The sequence below is a fragment of the Canis lupus genome, chromosome X, assembly GCF_048164855.1.
Source record: "Canis lupus baileyi chromosome X, mCanLup2.hap1, whole genome shotgun sequence".
NCBI lineage: Eukaryota > Metazoa > Chordata > Mammalia > Carnivora > Canidae > Canis > Canis lupus.
The window spans coordinates 54,004,305-54,021,916 of record NC_132876.1 but is presented as its reverse complement, the minus strand read 5'-3'; the positions used below and the strand labels follow the sequence as shown (position 1 = coordinate 54,021,916).

Here is a 17,612-nt window from a genome sequence, read left to right as displayed (position 1 = left end):
ATATAATACTTAGAGCACTAGAAATACCAAAATCAGGGAAATTTCCTGTTGAGGAATGAGTGTGTAACATGCATCAGTAACTTGTGTTACTGTTTCTGGGAGAGTATCAATGTTTTTGGACACTTGCTGGCTATACGGGCTCTGTAGCATCTTCTGCTCATTTACTAATATGCCACATATTGTGCCTCAGTTGTTGCTATTACATTTCCATCTTTTATTTCCCTGTATCTTTATAATTGAATATTCATTTTCTGCCATACACTACTGAATGGTTGATCCAAAAATTTTACTCTCATTTTAATTTAATTAAGTTGTACTCTTCAGAAAGAAAATGAAAAGATAGCTCTTGTCCTTACCTTTATCCTTTTCTCTGGTGTATTCACCTTTTCTGGGCTCAGTGGTCTCATGGTATATTTGGTTACACTGACAGTCAAGTTTTTTTTTATCTGTGATTCTAAGCTACACTTTCCCATTGGATCTGTAACTGTATATTAAAGCTTTTGTGGCACCATGTGCTTCTTAATAAATGTTTTCTTAATATATGAATCCTGTTAGATTTTTCAGTAACTGTCACATCTCTTCAGTAAGCCCTGAGTGTACACATTAAGTATGCTTGTGTACATATATATGTGGCTAAGCCCTGATTCCCAGATGTCAGTGATTTCTCAGCAAGAGAAAAGTAGGAAGTGTCAAATGTGTGCCTCCTAAAAGTTTGGAATAAATCCTATAAGGATTCTCAATTTTTTTTCTCCCTAAGACAGTAGAATAAAATATTAAATACAGCTCTGGTTCTCAACTAAAGAGGTTGGACATGTCTCCCTAATGAGAATCTATCAAAATCTTATTGAGGGTAAGGCAGAGATGTCTGATTTGAGAAGAAAACAAATCCTTCCCAGGTACTTCCGATAAAAAAGATGAGAATCAGAATTCAGGCAAATAGTCCCAGAAGATTAGCGATTTTAATTAATACCATAGATTTCATGACTGATGTTATTCTTGTAGTTTATCACAATTTGAAACAAAGGTCAGAATGGTCAGCTTTAATGTATATTAGACTTAAATAACGTCAATTATTATCTAATGAACTCAATTTTAATGAACTATTTAATTTACTAAATATTTAAGCTTAAACCACTAGTATTCAGGTAGCATTAAACATCTGTACATATGCATGGAAGCTTAATAATATATTCATACATGAGTTTTAAAATCCTCACTTTTTTACTGTTCACTCTTATTTTTATACATTGTTCTAACAGGAGGAGATCCCTGATTTTCTAGAATCTATCATATTTAAAGCAGCAAATTAGATGTGGCTAAGGCTAATATAAATTGTTGGTACATGAATAAAAAATCAGACCTATCTTGTTGTATGGAAGCATTGAATCACTGTATTATATACCTGAAACTAATATTACACTGTATGTTAGCCAACTGGAATTTGAATAAAACTTTAGAAAGAATTACACCTATCTGGAATCATTAAGTGTTTTTGGAAAGAATCATTCTTAGGATTTCAATAACTGCTGAGACCATCGTAATAATATAGTAGAGTAAAACTTTTTTCATATAATATTCAGAGTCCTTAAAGAGAGTTATTTTAATTATATCCTATAAAAATTTATTTTCTTTTTCTTTTTTTTAAATTTTTTTATTGGAGTTCAATTTGCCAACATACAGCATAACCCAGTGATCATCCCGCCAAGGGCCCCCCTCAGTGCCCATCACCCAGTTACCCCAACCCCCCTGCCCACCTCCCACTACCCCTTGTTCATTTCCCAGAGTTAGGTGTCTCTCATGTTTTGTCACACTCACTGATATTTTCACGCATTTTCTCTCCTTTCCCTTTATTCCCTTTCACTAATTTTTATATTCCCCAAATGAATGAGACCATATAATGTTTATCCTTCTCCAATTCACTTATTTCACTCAGCATAATACCCTCCAGTTCCATCCTCGCTGAGACAAATGGTGTTTATTTGTCGTTTCTAATGGCTGAGTAATATTCCATTGTATACATAAACCACATCTTCTTTATCCATTGATTTTTCAATGGACAATGAGGCTCCTTCCACAGTTTGGCTATTGTGGACACTGCTGCTATAAACATCGGGGTGCAGGTGTCCCAGCGTTTCACTGCATCTGTATCTTTGAGGTAAATCCCCAGCAGGGCAACTGCTGGGTTGTAGGGCAGGTCTTTTTTTAACTCTTTGAGGAACCTCCACACAGTTTTCCAGAGTGGCTGCACCAGTTCACATTCCCACCAACAGTGCAAGATGGTTCCCCTTTCTCTACATCCTCTCCAACATTTGTGGTTTCCTGCCTTGTTAATGTTCCCCATTCTCACTGGTATGAGGTGGTATCTCATTGTGGTTTTGATTTGTATTTCCCTGATGGCCAGTGATGTGGAGCATTTTCTCATGTGCTTGCTGGCCATGTCTATGTCTTCCTCTATGAAATTTCTGTTCATGTCTTTTGCCCATTTCATGATTAGATTATTTGTTTCTTTGCTGTTGAGTTTAATAAGTTCTTTATAGATCTCAGAAACTAGCCCTTTGTCTGATAGGTCATTTGCAAATATCTTCTCCCATTCTGTAGGTTGTCTTTTAGTTTTGTTGACTGTTTCTTTTGCTGTGCAGAAGCTTTTTATCTTGATGAAGTCCCAATAATTCATTTTTGCTTTTGTTTCTCCTGCCTTCATGGATTTAAAATTTATTTTCAAAATTCCCCTATCTTTATTGATAAATTTTGGTTTTTAAAGGAGCTTATACTTCATTTATATGGAAAATTATTTTCATAAATTTGCATTAGTAATTTGGGATTAGTGAGTCGTTACTATCACTAATCACTATACAGTGATTTTTAAGCTTGTATTTGCTCTGATTTCTTGTGAAGTTATTTCCATCTGTCTTTTATTTATTTAAATAAATTTAGAAAATACATGTGAAGGAACAAGATAGTAAAAAATCATGTCTGTATGCAGCAAGCATGTTTATTTTAAAATACCAACAAACTTTCTTATTCTGTAGAAAAGTCAATTTTGATTGCTTGACTGGTAATCAGTCATGTACTAGAAATGGAATTTTCTTTGAAGTATGCTATATTATAGAGATTTAATTATATGTTTTAGAGACTCTGCCAAAAATGTTCCATATCCATACAGCACTTCTTTTAAAAAAATAACAAACATTTACAATATTTCATATAATACTATTGTAATTTTGTGATATTATGATATTCTACATTTTTAAATATAAAACTCTAGTGATATATTTCCATTTCCTTTTATAGGATATCATATTTGTGCTATTATATAAAAACTTTTGTTTAAAAAAAACCTTAATGTTTATTTCATCAAGAATATATGGATATATTTTTCAAAGTTTGAAATTTGACTGAAAGGAAATTATACATGTTACTGTGTATGTGTATATGTATATATATTTATTTTAATGGCAACTACTAATAAACAGTATAAGATATTGCATTTTATGTCTGTTTTCATATGTGCTATGTATGTTCACATACTATGTATATTGTATAATTAATGTGTTGTCCTAATTAAAAACAATTAGACACTTAATCAGTTATTTTCACAGAGAATATTTTAATTATGCAGATTAATTCCATGTTTTACAATGTTTTGATGCTAATTAAATGACAGTATTTAAATTAGCTTTTTCTGTTTTTCTAACATTTAAAAGTGTTCAAGTTTTGTAGTGAGTATCTAAGAAAGAGCATATTGTAACAGAAGAATAAAGAAAAGTCCATATTTTAGAATGTGTTAATAGTTGTTTCTACAATGATCAGAATATTATTTGTGTCTGGCTTCTGCTCCTGTCTTACTGGAGTTCTGAAATCATCTGATAATATGACCATCAATGGTAGATAATTTTTTGATTCACATTGATTTAAATGTGGAAAACTAAATCTAAAGCAAGTTATTACTAATAGGGAACTAAATGTAAATATATTTATTTGTCATATATTTTTTATGAAATCCTATAGAAACATTGTAATAAGTATTATCATATGTTCTGTGTGTAAATTTTTAGTAAATTATTACTTGAGTGTTAGAAGAAATCTAGAAATCACATAAATTTGCATTTGGCTTTAGTAATAGCCATTATATTTTTAATTATTCTATTCAATAAAAATAGAAACAAGAAATGAATCCTATTTTGTTTTATTGATCTAATTTCAAGTACACCCATGCTTGCATTTCCTTTTAGAATTCAAGCTCAGCTCTGAGATCCTAGTCCCACTTTCAGTATCACCCTTGATCATCCACAGTTGGGATTATCGATTTGGGTTTTGAAATCTGCAACTTAATGGACACATATTAAAAGATATTACAGGTGATATATATTAAGCCCAACAATCTCTCGTGTGGCATGCTTCCAAAGATTTTGTTCATACTGTTACTTTAAAAATTATTAGAGGTTTGTAATGCATGTGCTTATAATGTATTACAAAAACAAATCTTTGATGCCCAAGTTGCTATTTTGTGATTCAGCTAAGCAAAAATGAAAAGTGGGGGAGGAGGCTAGTCCTGCAGCTTGATAAAAAAATCCTGATGCTTTTTTGCTTCAAAATCACAAAATATCATTTAAAATAAATTTCTTTATAAAATTTCTTCGCCATACTTGGGACTGTTGTGCTTGAATATATCCTTTAATTTATTCTTCATTAATACAATTGATCTATATTTGCATTTTTTGCCAGAGGCCTATGTGAATGTTCTAACCGCATGAGTTCTTTTGTGATCTTTGATTAGTGTATTTAGTAAAAAGACAACAGTACTTAATTTGGGCTGTTAGCAATTAGTTTTTTCACCCTTAGTAAAAGTGCTTGTTAATTTTTAATTTAAATAGAAATCTGGGGCATGAAAAGAAAATGCAATGACTGCAATGTGTGACCTTTATTTTAAAATAGGAAAATACGTAGTATGTTTACTTTCTCTCAGAAAACTTAAGTGTCTGGCGATATAAAATTCCTTTTGTGTATATAAATGAATAATATTATTACCAAAGTATGGTGTTGTCAAACTGTTACTCATCTGTTAAGTTTTATGTTTATATATTAGGATCTAAAAGAAAAAGAGAATGATGAGCTTGATATTCAGCTGAAAGTATTTGATGAGAACAAAGAAGATGACCTAACTGAATTATCACACCGTCTCAGTGACATTCGAGCAGAAATGGAATATCCTTTTGACACACCACAAAAATAATTTTGCATATATTGTGAGAAAGGGATTCGTGGGTGATTTTGTGGCCCATTATTAGAATTCTTATCTGTCAGCCCAGTTTACATTCATTTATTTATATTAATACCTCACTATGATGCTATCCTTGAGATTCATGTTGAGGAATTGTCAGACTGTCCTCATGTTTTACACAAGCTCTATTGAAATCTCACAATTGCCTACTGCTGTATTATAGATATATTCAGCTCCATAGTTTTGAATAGACAAGCACCTCAGGTGTATACCTCACATATAAGAATTTGAGGGGAAAAGTTCATTGAGTTCATATGTAACTATAGGTAATATAGTTTATTAAAATATACTCAATAGTTTAGAGATACACGTCACTTTAAATAAATGCCTTATTCTCAATCCAACTATTTTGGTTCCTTAGTGAAAAAAAATGTTCGGATGTGATAGTATCTGAGTATAACAAGGCTGTTTGGTAGATGCATTTGAATCAGATACAACTAGTATATAATCTTCCTATGGCAATGATTTTATATGAACTGATTTTAGATCTAAAAGATGATTGTCACAGCATTGCTGCCTATTTGTTTCACACTCAGTAAATTTCTTATTTAGGATTGGGGGGGAATTGGGAAATAATTCAGAACTAAAATGATCTTTGAGATGGAATTTTTCCTCTATGATGGCTTCCTCCCTTTTCTTCCGTTTACCGCCAAAAAAAAAAAAAAAAAAAAAAAAAAAAGCTGGCATCTTCCTCTCCTTGAAACTGCTACAGTACTTTCTACTTTATATCTTTCTTATTTATGTACACCTCTCTGCCCTATTAAATTGAGGGCAGAAATTTTATGTTTCATCTTTTTCCTCCAATGCTACTATTTTTTTTAAATTTTTATTTATTTATGATAGTCACACAGAGAGAGAGAAAGAGAGGCAGAGACATAGGCAGAGGGAGAAGCAGGCTCCATGCACCGGGAGCCCAACGTGGGACTCGATCCCGGGTCTCCAGGATTGCGCCCTGGGCCCAAGGCAGGCGCCAAACCGCTGCGCCACCCAGGGATCCCATCCAATGCTACTATTGAAGTATTTTACACCTAAGTATTGGATAAATGTGTGTGCAATGGATAACAATGTCAGTATTAGAAAGGATCAATGCTAGTAATTTCTTATCCATCATTACTGGCTCTAGTCTACAGTAATTTCCATAATATTAAATGCTTTTTATATTAATATATATCTTGCTTCCTTACTTTGTATAGATTTCTCTTATAATCAAATTGTACCATAAAGCTATTTTGGATTACATTCTGTAACCACTTAAAAGATCTTATGAGACTTTAACACAACACTTGTATTCAGAGAAAATGTTGACATTTCAGGTTATTTTTAGAATATAGGATTACATTTCCTCTTTTACTTTTCTGTTATATTGATTTTCCAGGTCTTCACTTTTATTATAAAATAAAAGTTTTGAAATCTGTTGTCTAGTTTACTAAAAGCATCTACTCTTTTTATATCCGAAGAAAAATGTTTCAAGTTCTATTATCTATACTCTCCATTTTTATTAAATAATGAAATACAAATGAATGGAAAGAGAAAAAAATTTACATTTAGTACTCATTTTATCAGTATAATATAAAACTAGTTTGTGATATTTTAACAGTCCATAGAATGTTCCTTTACCTTCCATATTGTATGGTAATGAAAATAGAGGAGTAGTGGCTTACATGAATAATATAGGTCCACTATCACAGCCACAGGAAGATTAAGAATAAACCATTTTCTCTAATCGCGTAACTATTCCAATCATACCAGCTATCATCTGTAATTTATAATGAATAACTGATTATTTAAGGTTTTGATGATTAAATGATCCTGGAAATACTCTTTAAGTCTTTTCTCTCATTAAAAAATTAAAGTGATTCCATAGGTTAAATTTATTTCTGTAAATTTTAAAATACTGGATCATGGAGTTGAAGGTGTATAAACAGTAAGGGAAACAAAATGGTACATCATTGTTTTAAAAAATAAAACTGATTTTGTTATGAATGAAACTTTCATCAATTTTTTTCCTTTATTTATTTTTACTGATATGAATGAAGTGTATCATCTTCTATATAACATGTTGAAGGATACTGCTGCTGAAAATTACTTATTATCCATTCTACAACATTTTTTGCTCATCAGAAATGATTATTATATCAGGTAAGAGGCAGTTCTGAAAGTACTAGTATTTGTGTAATTTGAATTCCATATTTAAGAAAAACTAATAATGTACTTCATCCTAGTGTATACGAGTTTGATGACTTCAGGAAACATTTTTTAAAAGGTGTGAATTTATTAATAATTGGGCCAGAAGGGTCTATTCTTTAAACTGGGCACCCCAGTGACAGGACATTTAGTAGATAATTAACATGGCCACAAAGAAAACACTTGTGTTTTCCTTGTTTACTCAGAAAGCCCCTGACTAGACTGATTATAATCCAGTATTATCTATCCTAAAACTGAAGATGACTTGAAAAAGCCTAAGATGGGTAATATATATTACTATTTATTTTTATTCTTGGGGCTAGCCTTATAACAAAAGCAATTAGACTGTTTGGCTTTGTTTGCAAACTTTTAGTAGGTTGGCTAGTTATCAGTACAGAATCTTAAGAATATTTATGTCATTATTTTTCTATACTAGTGTTTCTGATTCTTCTCTGTTGACTTTATTAGCCACTGATAAATACTAAACTTTCCCTAAATTTTATTTTGTTTTATTTTAAGTTTTTATTTATTTATTCATGAGAGACACAGAGAGAGAGGCAGAGACATAGGTAGAGGGAGAAGCAGGATCCATGGTGGGACTTGATCCCGGGACTCCAGGATTATGCTCTGGGCTGAAGACAGGTGCTAAACCACTGAGCAACCCAGGTGTCCCTAAACTCTCCCTAAATTTTAATGCAAAAGTGCCTTTAAAATTTTTTTGAAGTATGCAAGTAGTTATTTTTAAGGCCATAATTATCTTGATAGATTACAGAATTAGAGTATGCTTAAAAGCCTTTGACATTTAGAACAAATTCAGGCTATGGCCATGCATATTAAGTGTGTATGCTTCTATGAAATGGATCTTTTAAAAAAGTGCATAAATAGGTCTTTGGAATATTGTGGGTCAGTCTAGTTTTGTAAGCTGTTATAGCTAATCTTGAGTAAAAATGGTATTGTAAATTCAAGGCATTGCCACCTAATGCGAAAATAGGATCATGCTTTACTGAACTTGAGAACTTGTAGGGGCTTAGAACCATTTCTGTATCCATGGATATAGGACTAACAGGTCATTTGTTTTCATTAACTTTAAGAACAATAACTTAAGGAAATAGATAATATTGATAAGCATCTTTGTACACAAGCATGAATCTCTACAAACTAGACTATTAAGTCAGTGTTCACAATTACGTTATAATGGGTTTTGTATTATAATGTCCAGACCATCCTTAAGTTTAGGCATATTTCTCCTAGGGGAGTTTAATTGCTAGAAAGATCTCTTCTAATGTGCTAGAAAAAGCATTCTTTTATCATGCTGTACCACTTTTTAAAAAAGATTTTATTTATTTACTTAGAGAAACAGAGAAAGACAGAGAGAGAAGGAGAGATAGCATGAGTTGGAGGAGAGACAGAGGGAGAAGGAGAGCATCTTAAGCCTACTCTGCAACTGAGCATGGAGCCCAACATGGGGTGAGGTGTGGGGGGCTGTGATCAATCTCACAACCGTGAGATCATGACCCTGACTGAGATCATAACCTGAGCTGAAATCAAGAGTTGGATGCTTAACCAACTGAGCCACCCAGGTGTCCTGAACCACTTCTTAAGAAAATTGACTTGTATAGGTAAAACAGATATTCAAGAATACTTTGTCTCTTTCAGGCCACAGTATTACAAAATAATTGAGGAGTGCATTTCACAGATAGTGCTGCACTGCAGTGGTATGGACCCAGATTTCAAGTATAGGCAAAGATTAGACATTGATTTTACACATCTGATAGGTACGTAATATTATCCTCAATGTCCTTTCTTTGTGTTTCACTCTTTTCTGTAAAATATCACATTTTGAAGGTAGTGTTCTCACTGAACTTCGTTTATTAATATCTGGAAAGTCATTGTGTCTGTGAGTATTCAATCATCATAATTGTTAATTAGGTTGATCATGAGAGTTCTGCCTGTATGATTAAAAATATTAACCTGTTAGATATGTTATAATGTTCTTGAATTCAGTTTAAAATCAGTGACCCTCACACACAGGAAAATCATATTAATAATAATAATATTATTATTATAGAATAGAGTGCTTTGCTTTTTAGAAATATGAGTCTGAAATCCTTTGATTCAGTTTATATTGGCACCTCAGTGGTTTTATAGAAATCCTATGTACAGTAGGGTCTAGTGTTCAAATTTGAGAAAGGATGCAGGCTTCAGTAACTTAAGACCTTTTAATTCTATCAAAGTAGATCAATTTATATTTTCATAGGTCTTAAATCTAGGAAAGAATTTGAGGTGATCATGTTCATCTACTTGGATCACTAAGAAAGTGAAGTTATATCATCCTAGGCTACTAGTTACCTGTACTTTCTGGAACAATCTCTGAGTGATGATGTGAAACCTCTCTTGTGAAATATGCTATGTTATATTGATTTTACAGTTAAACAGTTTTTATACCTAATAAAAATCACTTTTGCTAAGATTCATCATGCATAAGATTTGTCTTATCTTTAAAGAAAGAAAACAACAGCTGTGGAATGCCAATTTTATATTATTCTTCACTCCGTAGCACAAGGCAGACTTACAGTAATATTCAAAGATGAATTCCTTATTATTAATTATTATGTATTATTTTCTGATTTTAAAACCAATGCTCATTTATTCTAGGTAATCTAGAGGTTTATGTAAGTGACAGAAAAACCACCAATCTCACTTTTCAGCTCAGTACATTCCACCACCATTACTCACTTTTTGGCTAAGTACATTTTCTTCCCTCTCTTTTTTTTTAACCTATCTATATGCTGATTTTTCATGGGACTTTATATTATGAGACATTTTTCCGATTGAAATTGAAATGAAGATCATTAACAACCATTAACAACAGCACAACACAGATCTGCCACCTATGTCTCATCATTTACCAATTTCCTCCTTAGTTCTTTAAACACAGTTCTTTAAAAAAAACAAAAACAAAAAGACCTTTATTGAGATATACTTGATGTGAGAAAAACTATCCATTATTAAGAACATAATTTGATAGATTTTGATATTTGTATGTGTACTTAAAACCATCGTCATAGTCAAGATAATAAACATCTTTATCACTCTCTCAGGTTTCTGTGTTCTCCTTTGTAACCTCTCCTTCTAATGCCTCCACCTCTCCCCATCCTGAGATAATCACTGATCTGTTTTCTCTTTCTATAGGTTAGTTTTAGTTTCTAAAATTTCATATAACTAGGAGCATATAGGATATACTCTGTTTTTGTCTGGTTTCTTTTATGTAGTGTAACTATTTCGAGATTCATTCATGTTGTTATATTAATGTATCAATAGTTTATTTCTTTTTATAGCTGAATAGTATTCTAGTATATGGATATATTGCAGTTTATGTATACATTTACTTGTTGATAGACATTTGGGTTCTTTCTAGTTTTGGCTATTATAATTAAAGCTGCCAGGAATATTCATATACAAGGATATAGACATATGTTATCATTTCTTTTGGGTGAATAAATAGGTACAGAATGGCTAGATATGTAATAGGCTTGTCTATGTAATAATGAGAATATTACCAAAAAGAGGTTCATCAGTTATTAATGATCTGGAATATTTGATCAGACCCGAAAAACTTAATGTTTGTTTCCTTATTTACATAACACATTCTGCTCCAGATCAGAAGTTATCTAAGAAGTTATATATCTTTAAAAAACCTGAATTAGTGAATGGTATTGTGTCTCCCATTATAGTCTTATTTTAAAGGTCATTTTGAGTCTTAATAATCTTAAGAATAGATTCTTTGTCACCTCTCCACCCATAGTAAACTTCAAAAATATTTAAAGAATTATGTTGTTGTAAAAGTTGGGAAATAACTGACTACCTCTAAAATAGTGATGATTTACTGAAATACATTCTTAGATGCTTGGTTTTGTGACTCAGCAATACTATCATTGAATTCAGTTAGTATGCAAAAAAATTGTGGTGATTTACATTTTATATGTAGTGTAGGTCAATTTACCATTAATAGCAATTGACATAAAAATGATTTCCTACATAGTGGAATTATAGGCTGTCATTCATCTTTTGCCTAGATATCTGGTACAATAATTTCTGATTATTTTTTTAATATTAATAGATTCTTGTGTGAACAAGGCAAAAGTTGAAGAAAGTGAACAAAAAGCAGCAGAATTTTCAAAGAAGGTAAGGCTTATATTAACCATAATTATTAAATTAATAATTTATTCACAATACGTATTTTGTCTTATTTCTTTATGGAATGCTTTATAAATGTTATTTCAGTTATATATTACTTTATGTTTCTGGATTAAAACATGACTACAAAATATTGATTTTGTTCCTGATAAGATAAGGTTGCTACTGTTCCCTCCTCATCACCTTTAATGTATTATGGAAGAAAAGCACTAACTATATTCTACCAGAGTGATAAGTGAAATAAAATTAGTTTATTGGAAAGATATCATTTGAAGCAATCAACCAAAATATATTCCTGTCATTGCTTTCTTGCAGTTCTCACTTACAATAGGTAGCTTCCTTGGAGAACTGTGAGACGTTTAGCTAGTGTAACCTATCATGCTGTTTAAAGACAGTGCTATTAAATAGCAACAGGATTACATAAGGTTTTTTCTCTTTCTGTCTCTCTCTGCTTAGACTTTTCTTCTTTGAATTTTATTGTTACCACTTTTAAATGGTTCTGCTACTTCATGTAGGCTTGGTAAATTTGAGGTCCCCCTTTCTTTGTAGGTTAATAACTTATATAAATACAAGTATTATGGGTTATCGTATTTTATTTAGATTTCAGATGGTCTTTTCCTTGTTTTATGAAAACATAACTGCAGTTGTGAGTTTGTACCAAAAGTTCCATTTTCTTGTTCTAGACTGTATCCCTATGAAGCATTAGTATAGTATTTCTCTCCTATTGGTGCAGGGAGAAGGATTGAAGCACAACTCTAAAAACTCTCCAGTTTTCAGCCTTCTGACAGCAAGATAAAGTGCTTACATTCTGCTATCTCTTCAAAGCTATGACTTACCTTTGAGATTAGATTAGATTTTGCTATCACTTTAGAAATTAGAGTGTTATTGAAGTTACTTAAGGGCATCTGAAGAAATGTCTTTGCTCTTTCAGTTACTAGAATAGATTTTCAGAACTTGAGCATAAAATGTTTGTGTGAAGTTTTCATTTTTATTGGTTGAAGAAAATGCATGCTTTTTCATAGACCTTTATATATATAATGTTCTTGTATAAGTAGCAAATTTAGAATTCCCTTTGAAAATCTTAGAGTCTCCTTAATTTTTCACTGCCAGTTTGATTAGTCATCACAAGACTAGAGCAGATTGTGATGATCTATCTGATAAAATTTTCTGTAAGCATATAATATGGGAAATGGAGCCCTGAAAATAATTTTACAAAAAGCTTTTCAGTGTTTAGTGCTTTATTCTCATCACCAGTACTTAGAATGAAAACATATATGGTCTCCCAGTGGTTATCTGCATGCCTTCTCTTATTCTGGGTGATTTTAAGAGGCTATATAAAGTAGTAAAAAATATGTAGGGGAGCTAGAATGAGAAGCAGTAGTTATAAGATCTGATTGTAGCTTTCCACTAATTAGCTGTGACTTTAAGTAAACCACTTACTACTTACTCTCTTTGGATCTTAATTTCATCATCATTAACAGAAGAGGATAAGTTTAGTGGCCCCTTAAGAACTTTTCCAACCTGTATATTTCAGGCTTCTGTGATTCCTACTCTATGGGTTTACAGATTAAGATCACTTTAAATTACAAGCAGAAACATTGCATTCTTCTATTCAGTTTGTATCATGCTTAAAAAACACTAGAAGAAGATAAATTTGGGAGGGAGGGTAGAAATACAGAATGAGATAAAGTCTTAACTTGAATAGTAGAGTGAAGTTAAAAAGGCTGCATGTTCTCAGTGACCTAGGAAACATGGTCACTTACTGATTGTGGAAGATCTGGAGTGGGTTTGAAATTTTTAAAGATTAGAAACAATTTGGACTAACCTACGTGGAACATTAATTAATTAGCATTGCATGTTTGACCCAAACACTATTATTATCTAATTCCAACACCCACTGTTTCTTCAGACTTGTGTTTGATATTTTTTAATTTCCAAATGTTGGATTTATGAGGATGAATATTTATTAACAGTAAATATACATTTTTATTGTTCTATATACTCTAAAGACAATTGTAGACAGTAAGATATATCAATTTTAGAAACAGAAATAATGTTAATTGTATAATATGGCCTTTTAAAATGACTCAAAGTGACACTGATAATAAAAGGCATATATTCTATAGATGAACATAAGCAGTATTTACTCTATGTATGCAGGGTTGTTTGGTTCACCTTGGTGCCCTGAATGAGGTAAGGGATGGGCTGGATCCAGTAAATGGATATTCACCATTCAGATGATCTTTTCTGCTTAGTGTGCATCTGCTAGTTTCTTTTTTTTTTTTTTTTTTCACTTCTCCAACAGATATTTATTTATGATAGACATAGAGAGAGAGAGAGGCAGAGACATAGGCAGAGGGAGAAGCAGGCTCCATGCACCTGGAGCCCGAAGTGGGATTTAATCCCGGGTCTCCAGGACCGCACCCTGGGCCAAAGGCAGGTGCCAAACCGCTGCGCCACCCAGGGATCCCCATCTGCTAGTTTCTTAACATACAGCGTAAAGAGTAGAATTTAGTGACTCATCACTTACATATAACAACCAGTGGTCATCACAGGTGCCCTCCTTAATACCCATCACCCATTTAGCCCATTTCCTCCCACCTCCCCTCCAACAACCCTCAGTTTGTTCTCCATAGCTAAGAGTCTCTCATGATTTGTCTTCCCCTTTTTAAAAATATTTCTTTCCTTCACATTCATCTGTTTTGTTTCTTATATTTTACATATAAATGAAATCATATAGTATTTGTCCTTCTCTGACTGACTTAACTTGCTTAGCATAATATACTCTTGCTCCATCCATGTCCTTGCTTGTGCCAAGATTTCATCCTTTTTGATGACTGAGTAATATCAAACACACACTCACACACACACACACACCCCACATCTTCTTTATCTAGTCATCGGTCAATGGACATTTGGGTTCTTTCCGTAATTTAGCTATTGTTGATAATGCTATTATAAACAGCTGGGTGCATGTGCCCCTTTGATTCAGTATTTGTGTGTCCTTTGGATAAATACCTACTAGTGCAATTGCTGAGTTGTAGGATAAGTGTGATTTTTAACTTTTGGGGGAATCTCTAAACTGTTTTCCAGAATGACTGTACCAGTTTGCATTCCCACCAACAATATAAGAGGGTTCCCCTTTTTCTGCATCCTTGCCACCATTGCTATTCTCTGTATTGTTAATTTGAGCTGTTTTGATAGTCGTGAGGTGGTATGTCATTATAGTTTTGATTTGTATTTCCCTCACAAAGGATGATGTATAGCATTTTATATCTGTTAGCCATCTTTATGACTTCTTTGAAAAATGCCTATTCATATTCTGCCCATTTCTTACCTGGATTATTTGGTTTTTGGGTGTTGAGTTTGATAAGTTATTTATAGATTTTGGATACTAACCTTTTATTAGATATTTCATTGGCAAATACCTTCACCCATTCCAAAGTTCATCTTTTATGTTTGTTGATTATTTTTGCTATAAAGAAGCTTCTTATCTTGATGAAGTCCCAATAGTTCATTTTTGCTTCTGTTTCTTTTGCTTCTAGTAGACATATTCAGTAACAAGCTGATGTGAAAGAGACTGCTGTCTGTGTTTTCCTCTAGGATTTTGATGGCTGCCTATCTCACAATTAGGTCTTTAATCCATTTTTAATTTAGTTTTTTGTATGGTGTAGGAAAGTGGTCCAGTTTCATTCTTTTACATGATGCTACCTGGTTTCCCCAAGACCATTTGTTGAACAGACTGTCTTTTTTCCATTGTATGATCTTTCTGCCTTAACCAAAGATTATTTGACCATATAGTTGTAGGTCCATTTCTGGGTTTTCTATTCTGTTCCATTGATCAATGTATCTGTTTTTGTGCCAAGTACTAAAGTATCTTGATGACTACAGCATGTAGTATGGCTTGAAGTCCAGAATTGTGATGCCTCCATCTTTGCTTTTTCAAGATTGTTTTGTCTATTCAGGTTTTTATGTGGTTCCATACAAATTTTACAATTGCTTATTTTACCTCTGTGAAAAATGCTAGTGGTATTTTGACAGGGATTGCTTTAAATGTGTAGACTGCTTTACATAGTATAGACATTTTAACAATATTTGTTTTTCCAATTTGCTAACATGGAATATTTTTGCATTTCATTGAATTAGCTTCAATTTCTTTCAGAAGTGTTCAATTGTTTTCAGAACACAGATCTTTTACCTGTTTGGCTAGGTTTATTCTCAGGAATCTTATGGCTTTTGGAACAATTGTAAATGGGATCATTTTCTTGATTTCTGTTTCTGCTCCTTCATTATTGGTGTATAGAAATGCAGCAGATTTGTGTATATTGATTTTGTATCCTGTGATTTTACTGAAGTCATGTATCTGTACTGGCATTTTTTTAGGTGGAATCTTTTGGCTTTTTACATAATAAATGTCATCTACAAAGAGTGAAAGTTTGACTTCTTCCTTGCTGATTTGGATACCTTTTATTTCTGTTTTATTATTGCTGAGGCTAGGACTTTCAGCAGTATGTTGAACAAATGGTGAGAAGAGACATTCCTATCGTGTTCCTGACCTTAGGGGGAAAGCTTTCAGTTTTTTTTTGTCATTGGAATGATATTAGCTGTAAGTCCTTCATCTATAGTCTTTATGATAGTGAAGTATATTCTGTCTATCCCTATTTTGTTGAGGGTTTTTATCAAGAATGTATTCTGTACTTTGTCAAATGCTTTTTCTGCAACTAATGAGAGGATCATATGGTTGTTATCCTTTCTTTAATTAATGTGGTGTATTACGTTGATTTATTTGTGAATCTTATGGAACCACCCTTGCATTCCAGGAATAAATCCCACTGGTGTGGTGAATGATTCTTTTAATGTACTTTTGGATTTGATTTCCCAGTATTTTGATAACCATGTTTGCATCCATGTTCATAAGGAATATTGGCTTTTATTCTCTTTTTTAGGGGGGTCTTTGTCTAGTTTTGGAATTAAGATAATTCTGGCCTCATAGAATGAGTTTGGAAGTTTTCCTTTCATTTCTATTTTTTCTAACAGTTTGGGAAGAATAAGTATTAACTCTTCTTTAAATGTCTGTTAGAATTCCCTGGAAAACATTTGGTCCAGGTGTCTTGTTCATTGAGTGCTTTTTGATTTCTGATTCAATTTCTTCATTGCTTATCAGTCTTTTTAAGTTTTCTATTTCTTCCTATTTCAGTTTTGTTAGTTTATATATGTCTACAAATTTATCTATTTCTTCTAGACTGCCCAATTTTTGTCATACAATTTTTATACTATTCCTTTCTAATTTTTGTGTTTCTACAGTGGTGGTTGTGAACTCTCCTATAAATTGTGATTTTATTTATTTCATTTAGACAAGTCTGGCTAGTGGTTTAACCATTTTGTTAATTCTTTCAAGGACCAGTTCCTAGTTTCTTTGATATGTCATACTCGTTTTTTGTTCTTGTTGTTTGTTTCTATATTATTAATTTCTTCTCTATTCTTTATTATTTCCCTTCTTCTGCTGGCTTTAGGCTTTATTTTGTTCCTTTTCTAGCTCCTTTGGGTGTAAGGTTAGGTTGTGTATTTGAGATGTCTTTTGCTTCTTCAAGTAGGCCTCTATTGCTTTCTTATTATGACCACTTTTACTGCATCTTAAAGGTTTTAGAACATCATATTTTTAATCCATTCTTTTACCCTACGTATTTTGTTTGGAGCATTTATTCCTTTGACATTCAGAATAATTATCGATAGATATGATTTTTTTCCCATTGTATTGTAAAGTCATTGTTACTGGAGATTTTCTCTGTTCCTTTCCAGTCTTTGTCATTTTTGGCCTATCTTTGTTATTAAAAGCATCATCTTTAATATTTCTTGCTGAGTTGTATTGGTGGTTACAAACTGTTTGTTTTGTTTTTTTTTCCCCCTGGGAAACTCTTTATCTCCCCTTCTATTCTGAATGTTAGCCTAG

The 17,612-nt window shown here is 32.4% G+C and overlaps 1 protein-coding gene across 7 annotated transcripts in view; it reads left to right on the top strand.

Moving 5' to 3' along the window:
• The window catches only part of DIAPH2 (diaphanous related formin 2), a 1,054,304-nt gene that overhangs the window by 314,710 nt on the left and 721,982 nt on the right, over window positions 1-17,612 (top strand). For all 7 annotated transcript variants that reach the window (XM_072816467.1, XM_072816462.1, XM_072816464.1 and 4 more), the window contains 4 exons: window positions 5,087-5,205; window positions 7,304-7,420; window positions 9,122-9,240; window positions 11,586-11,650. In XM_072816467.1, coding sequence (XP_072672568.1) covers window positions 5,087-5,205; window positions 7,304-7,420; window positions 9,122-9,240; window positions 11,586-11,650 — 420 coding nt within the window. The remainder of the gene's footprint in view (window positions 1-5,086; window positions 5,206-7,303; window positions 7,421-9,121; window positions 9,241-11,585; window positions 11,651-17,612) is intronic.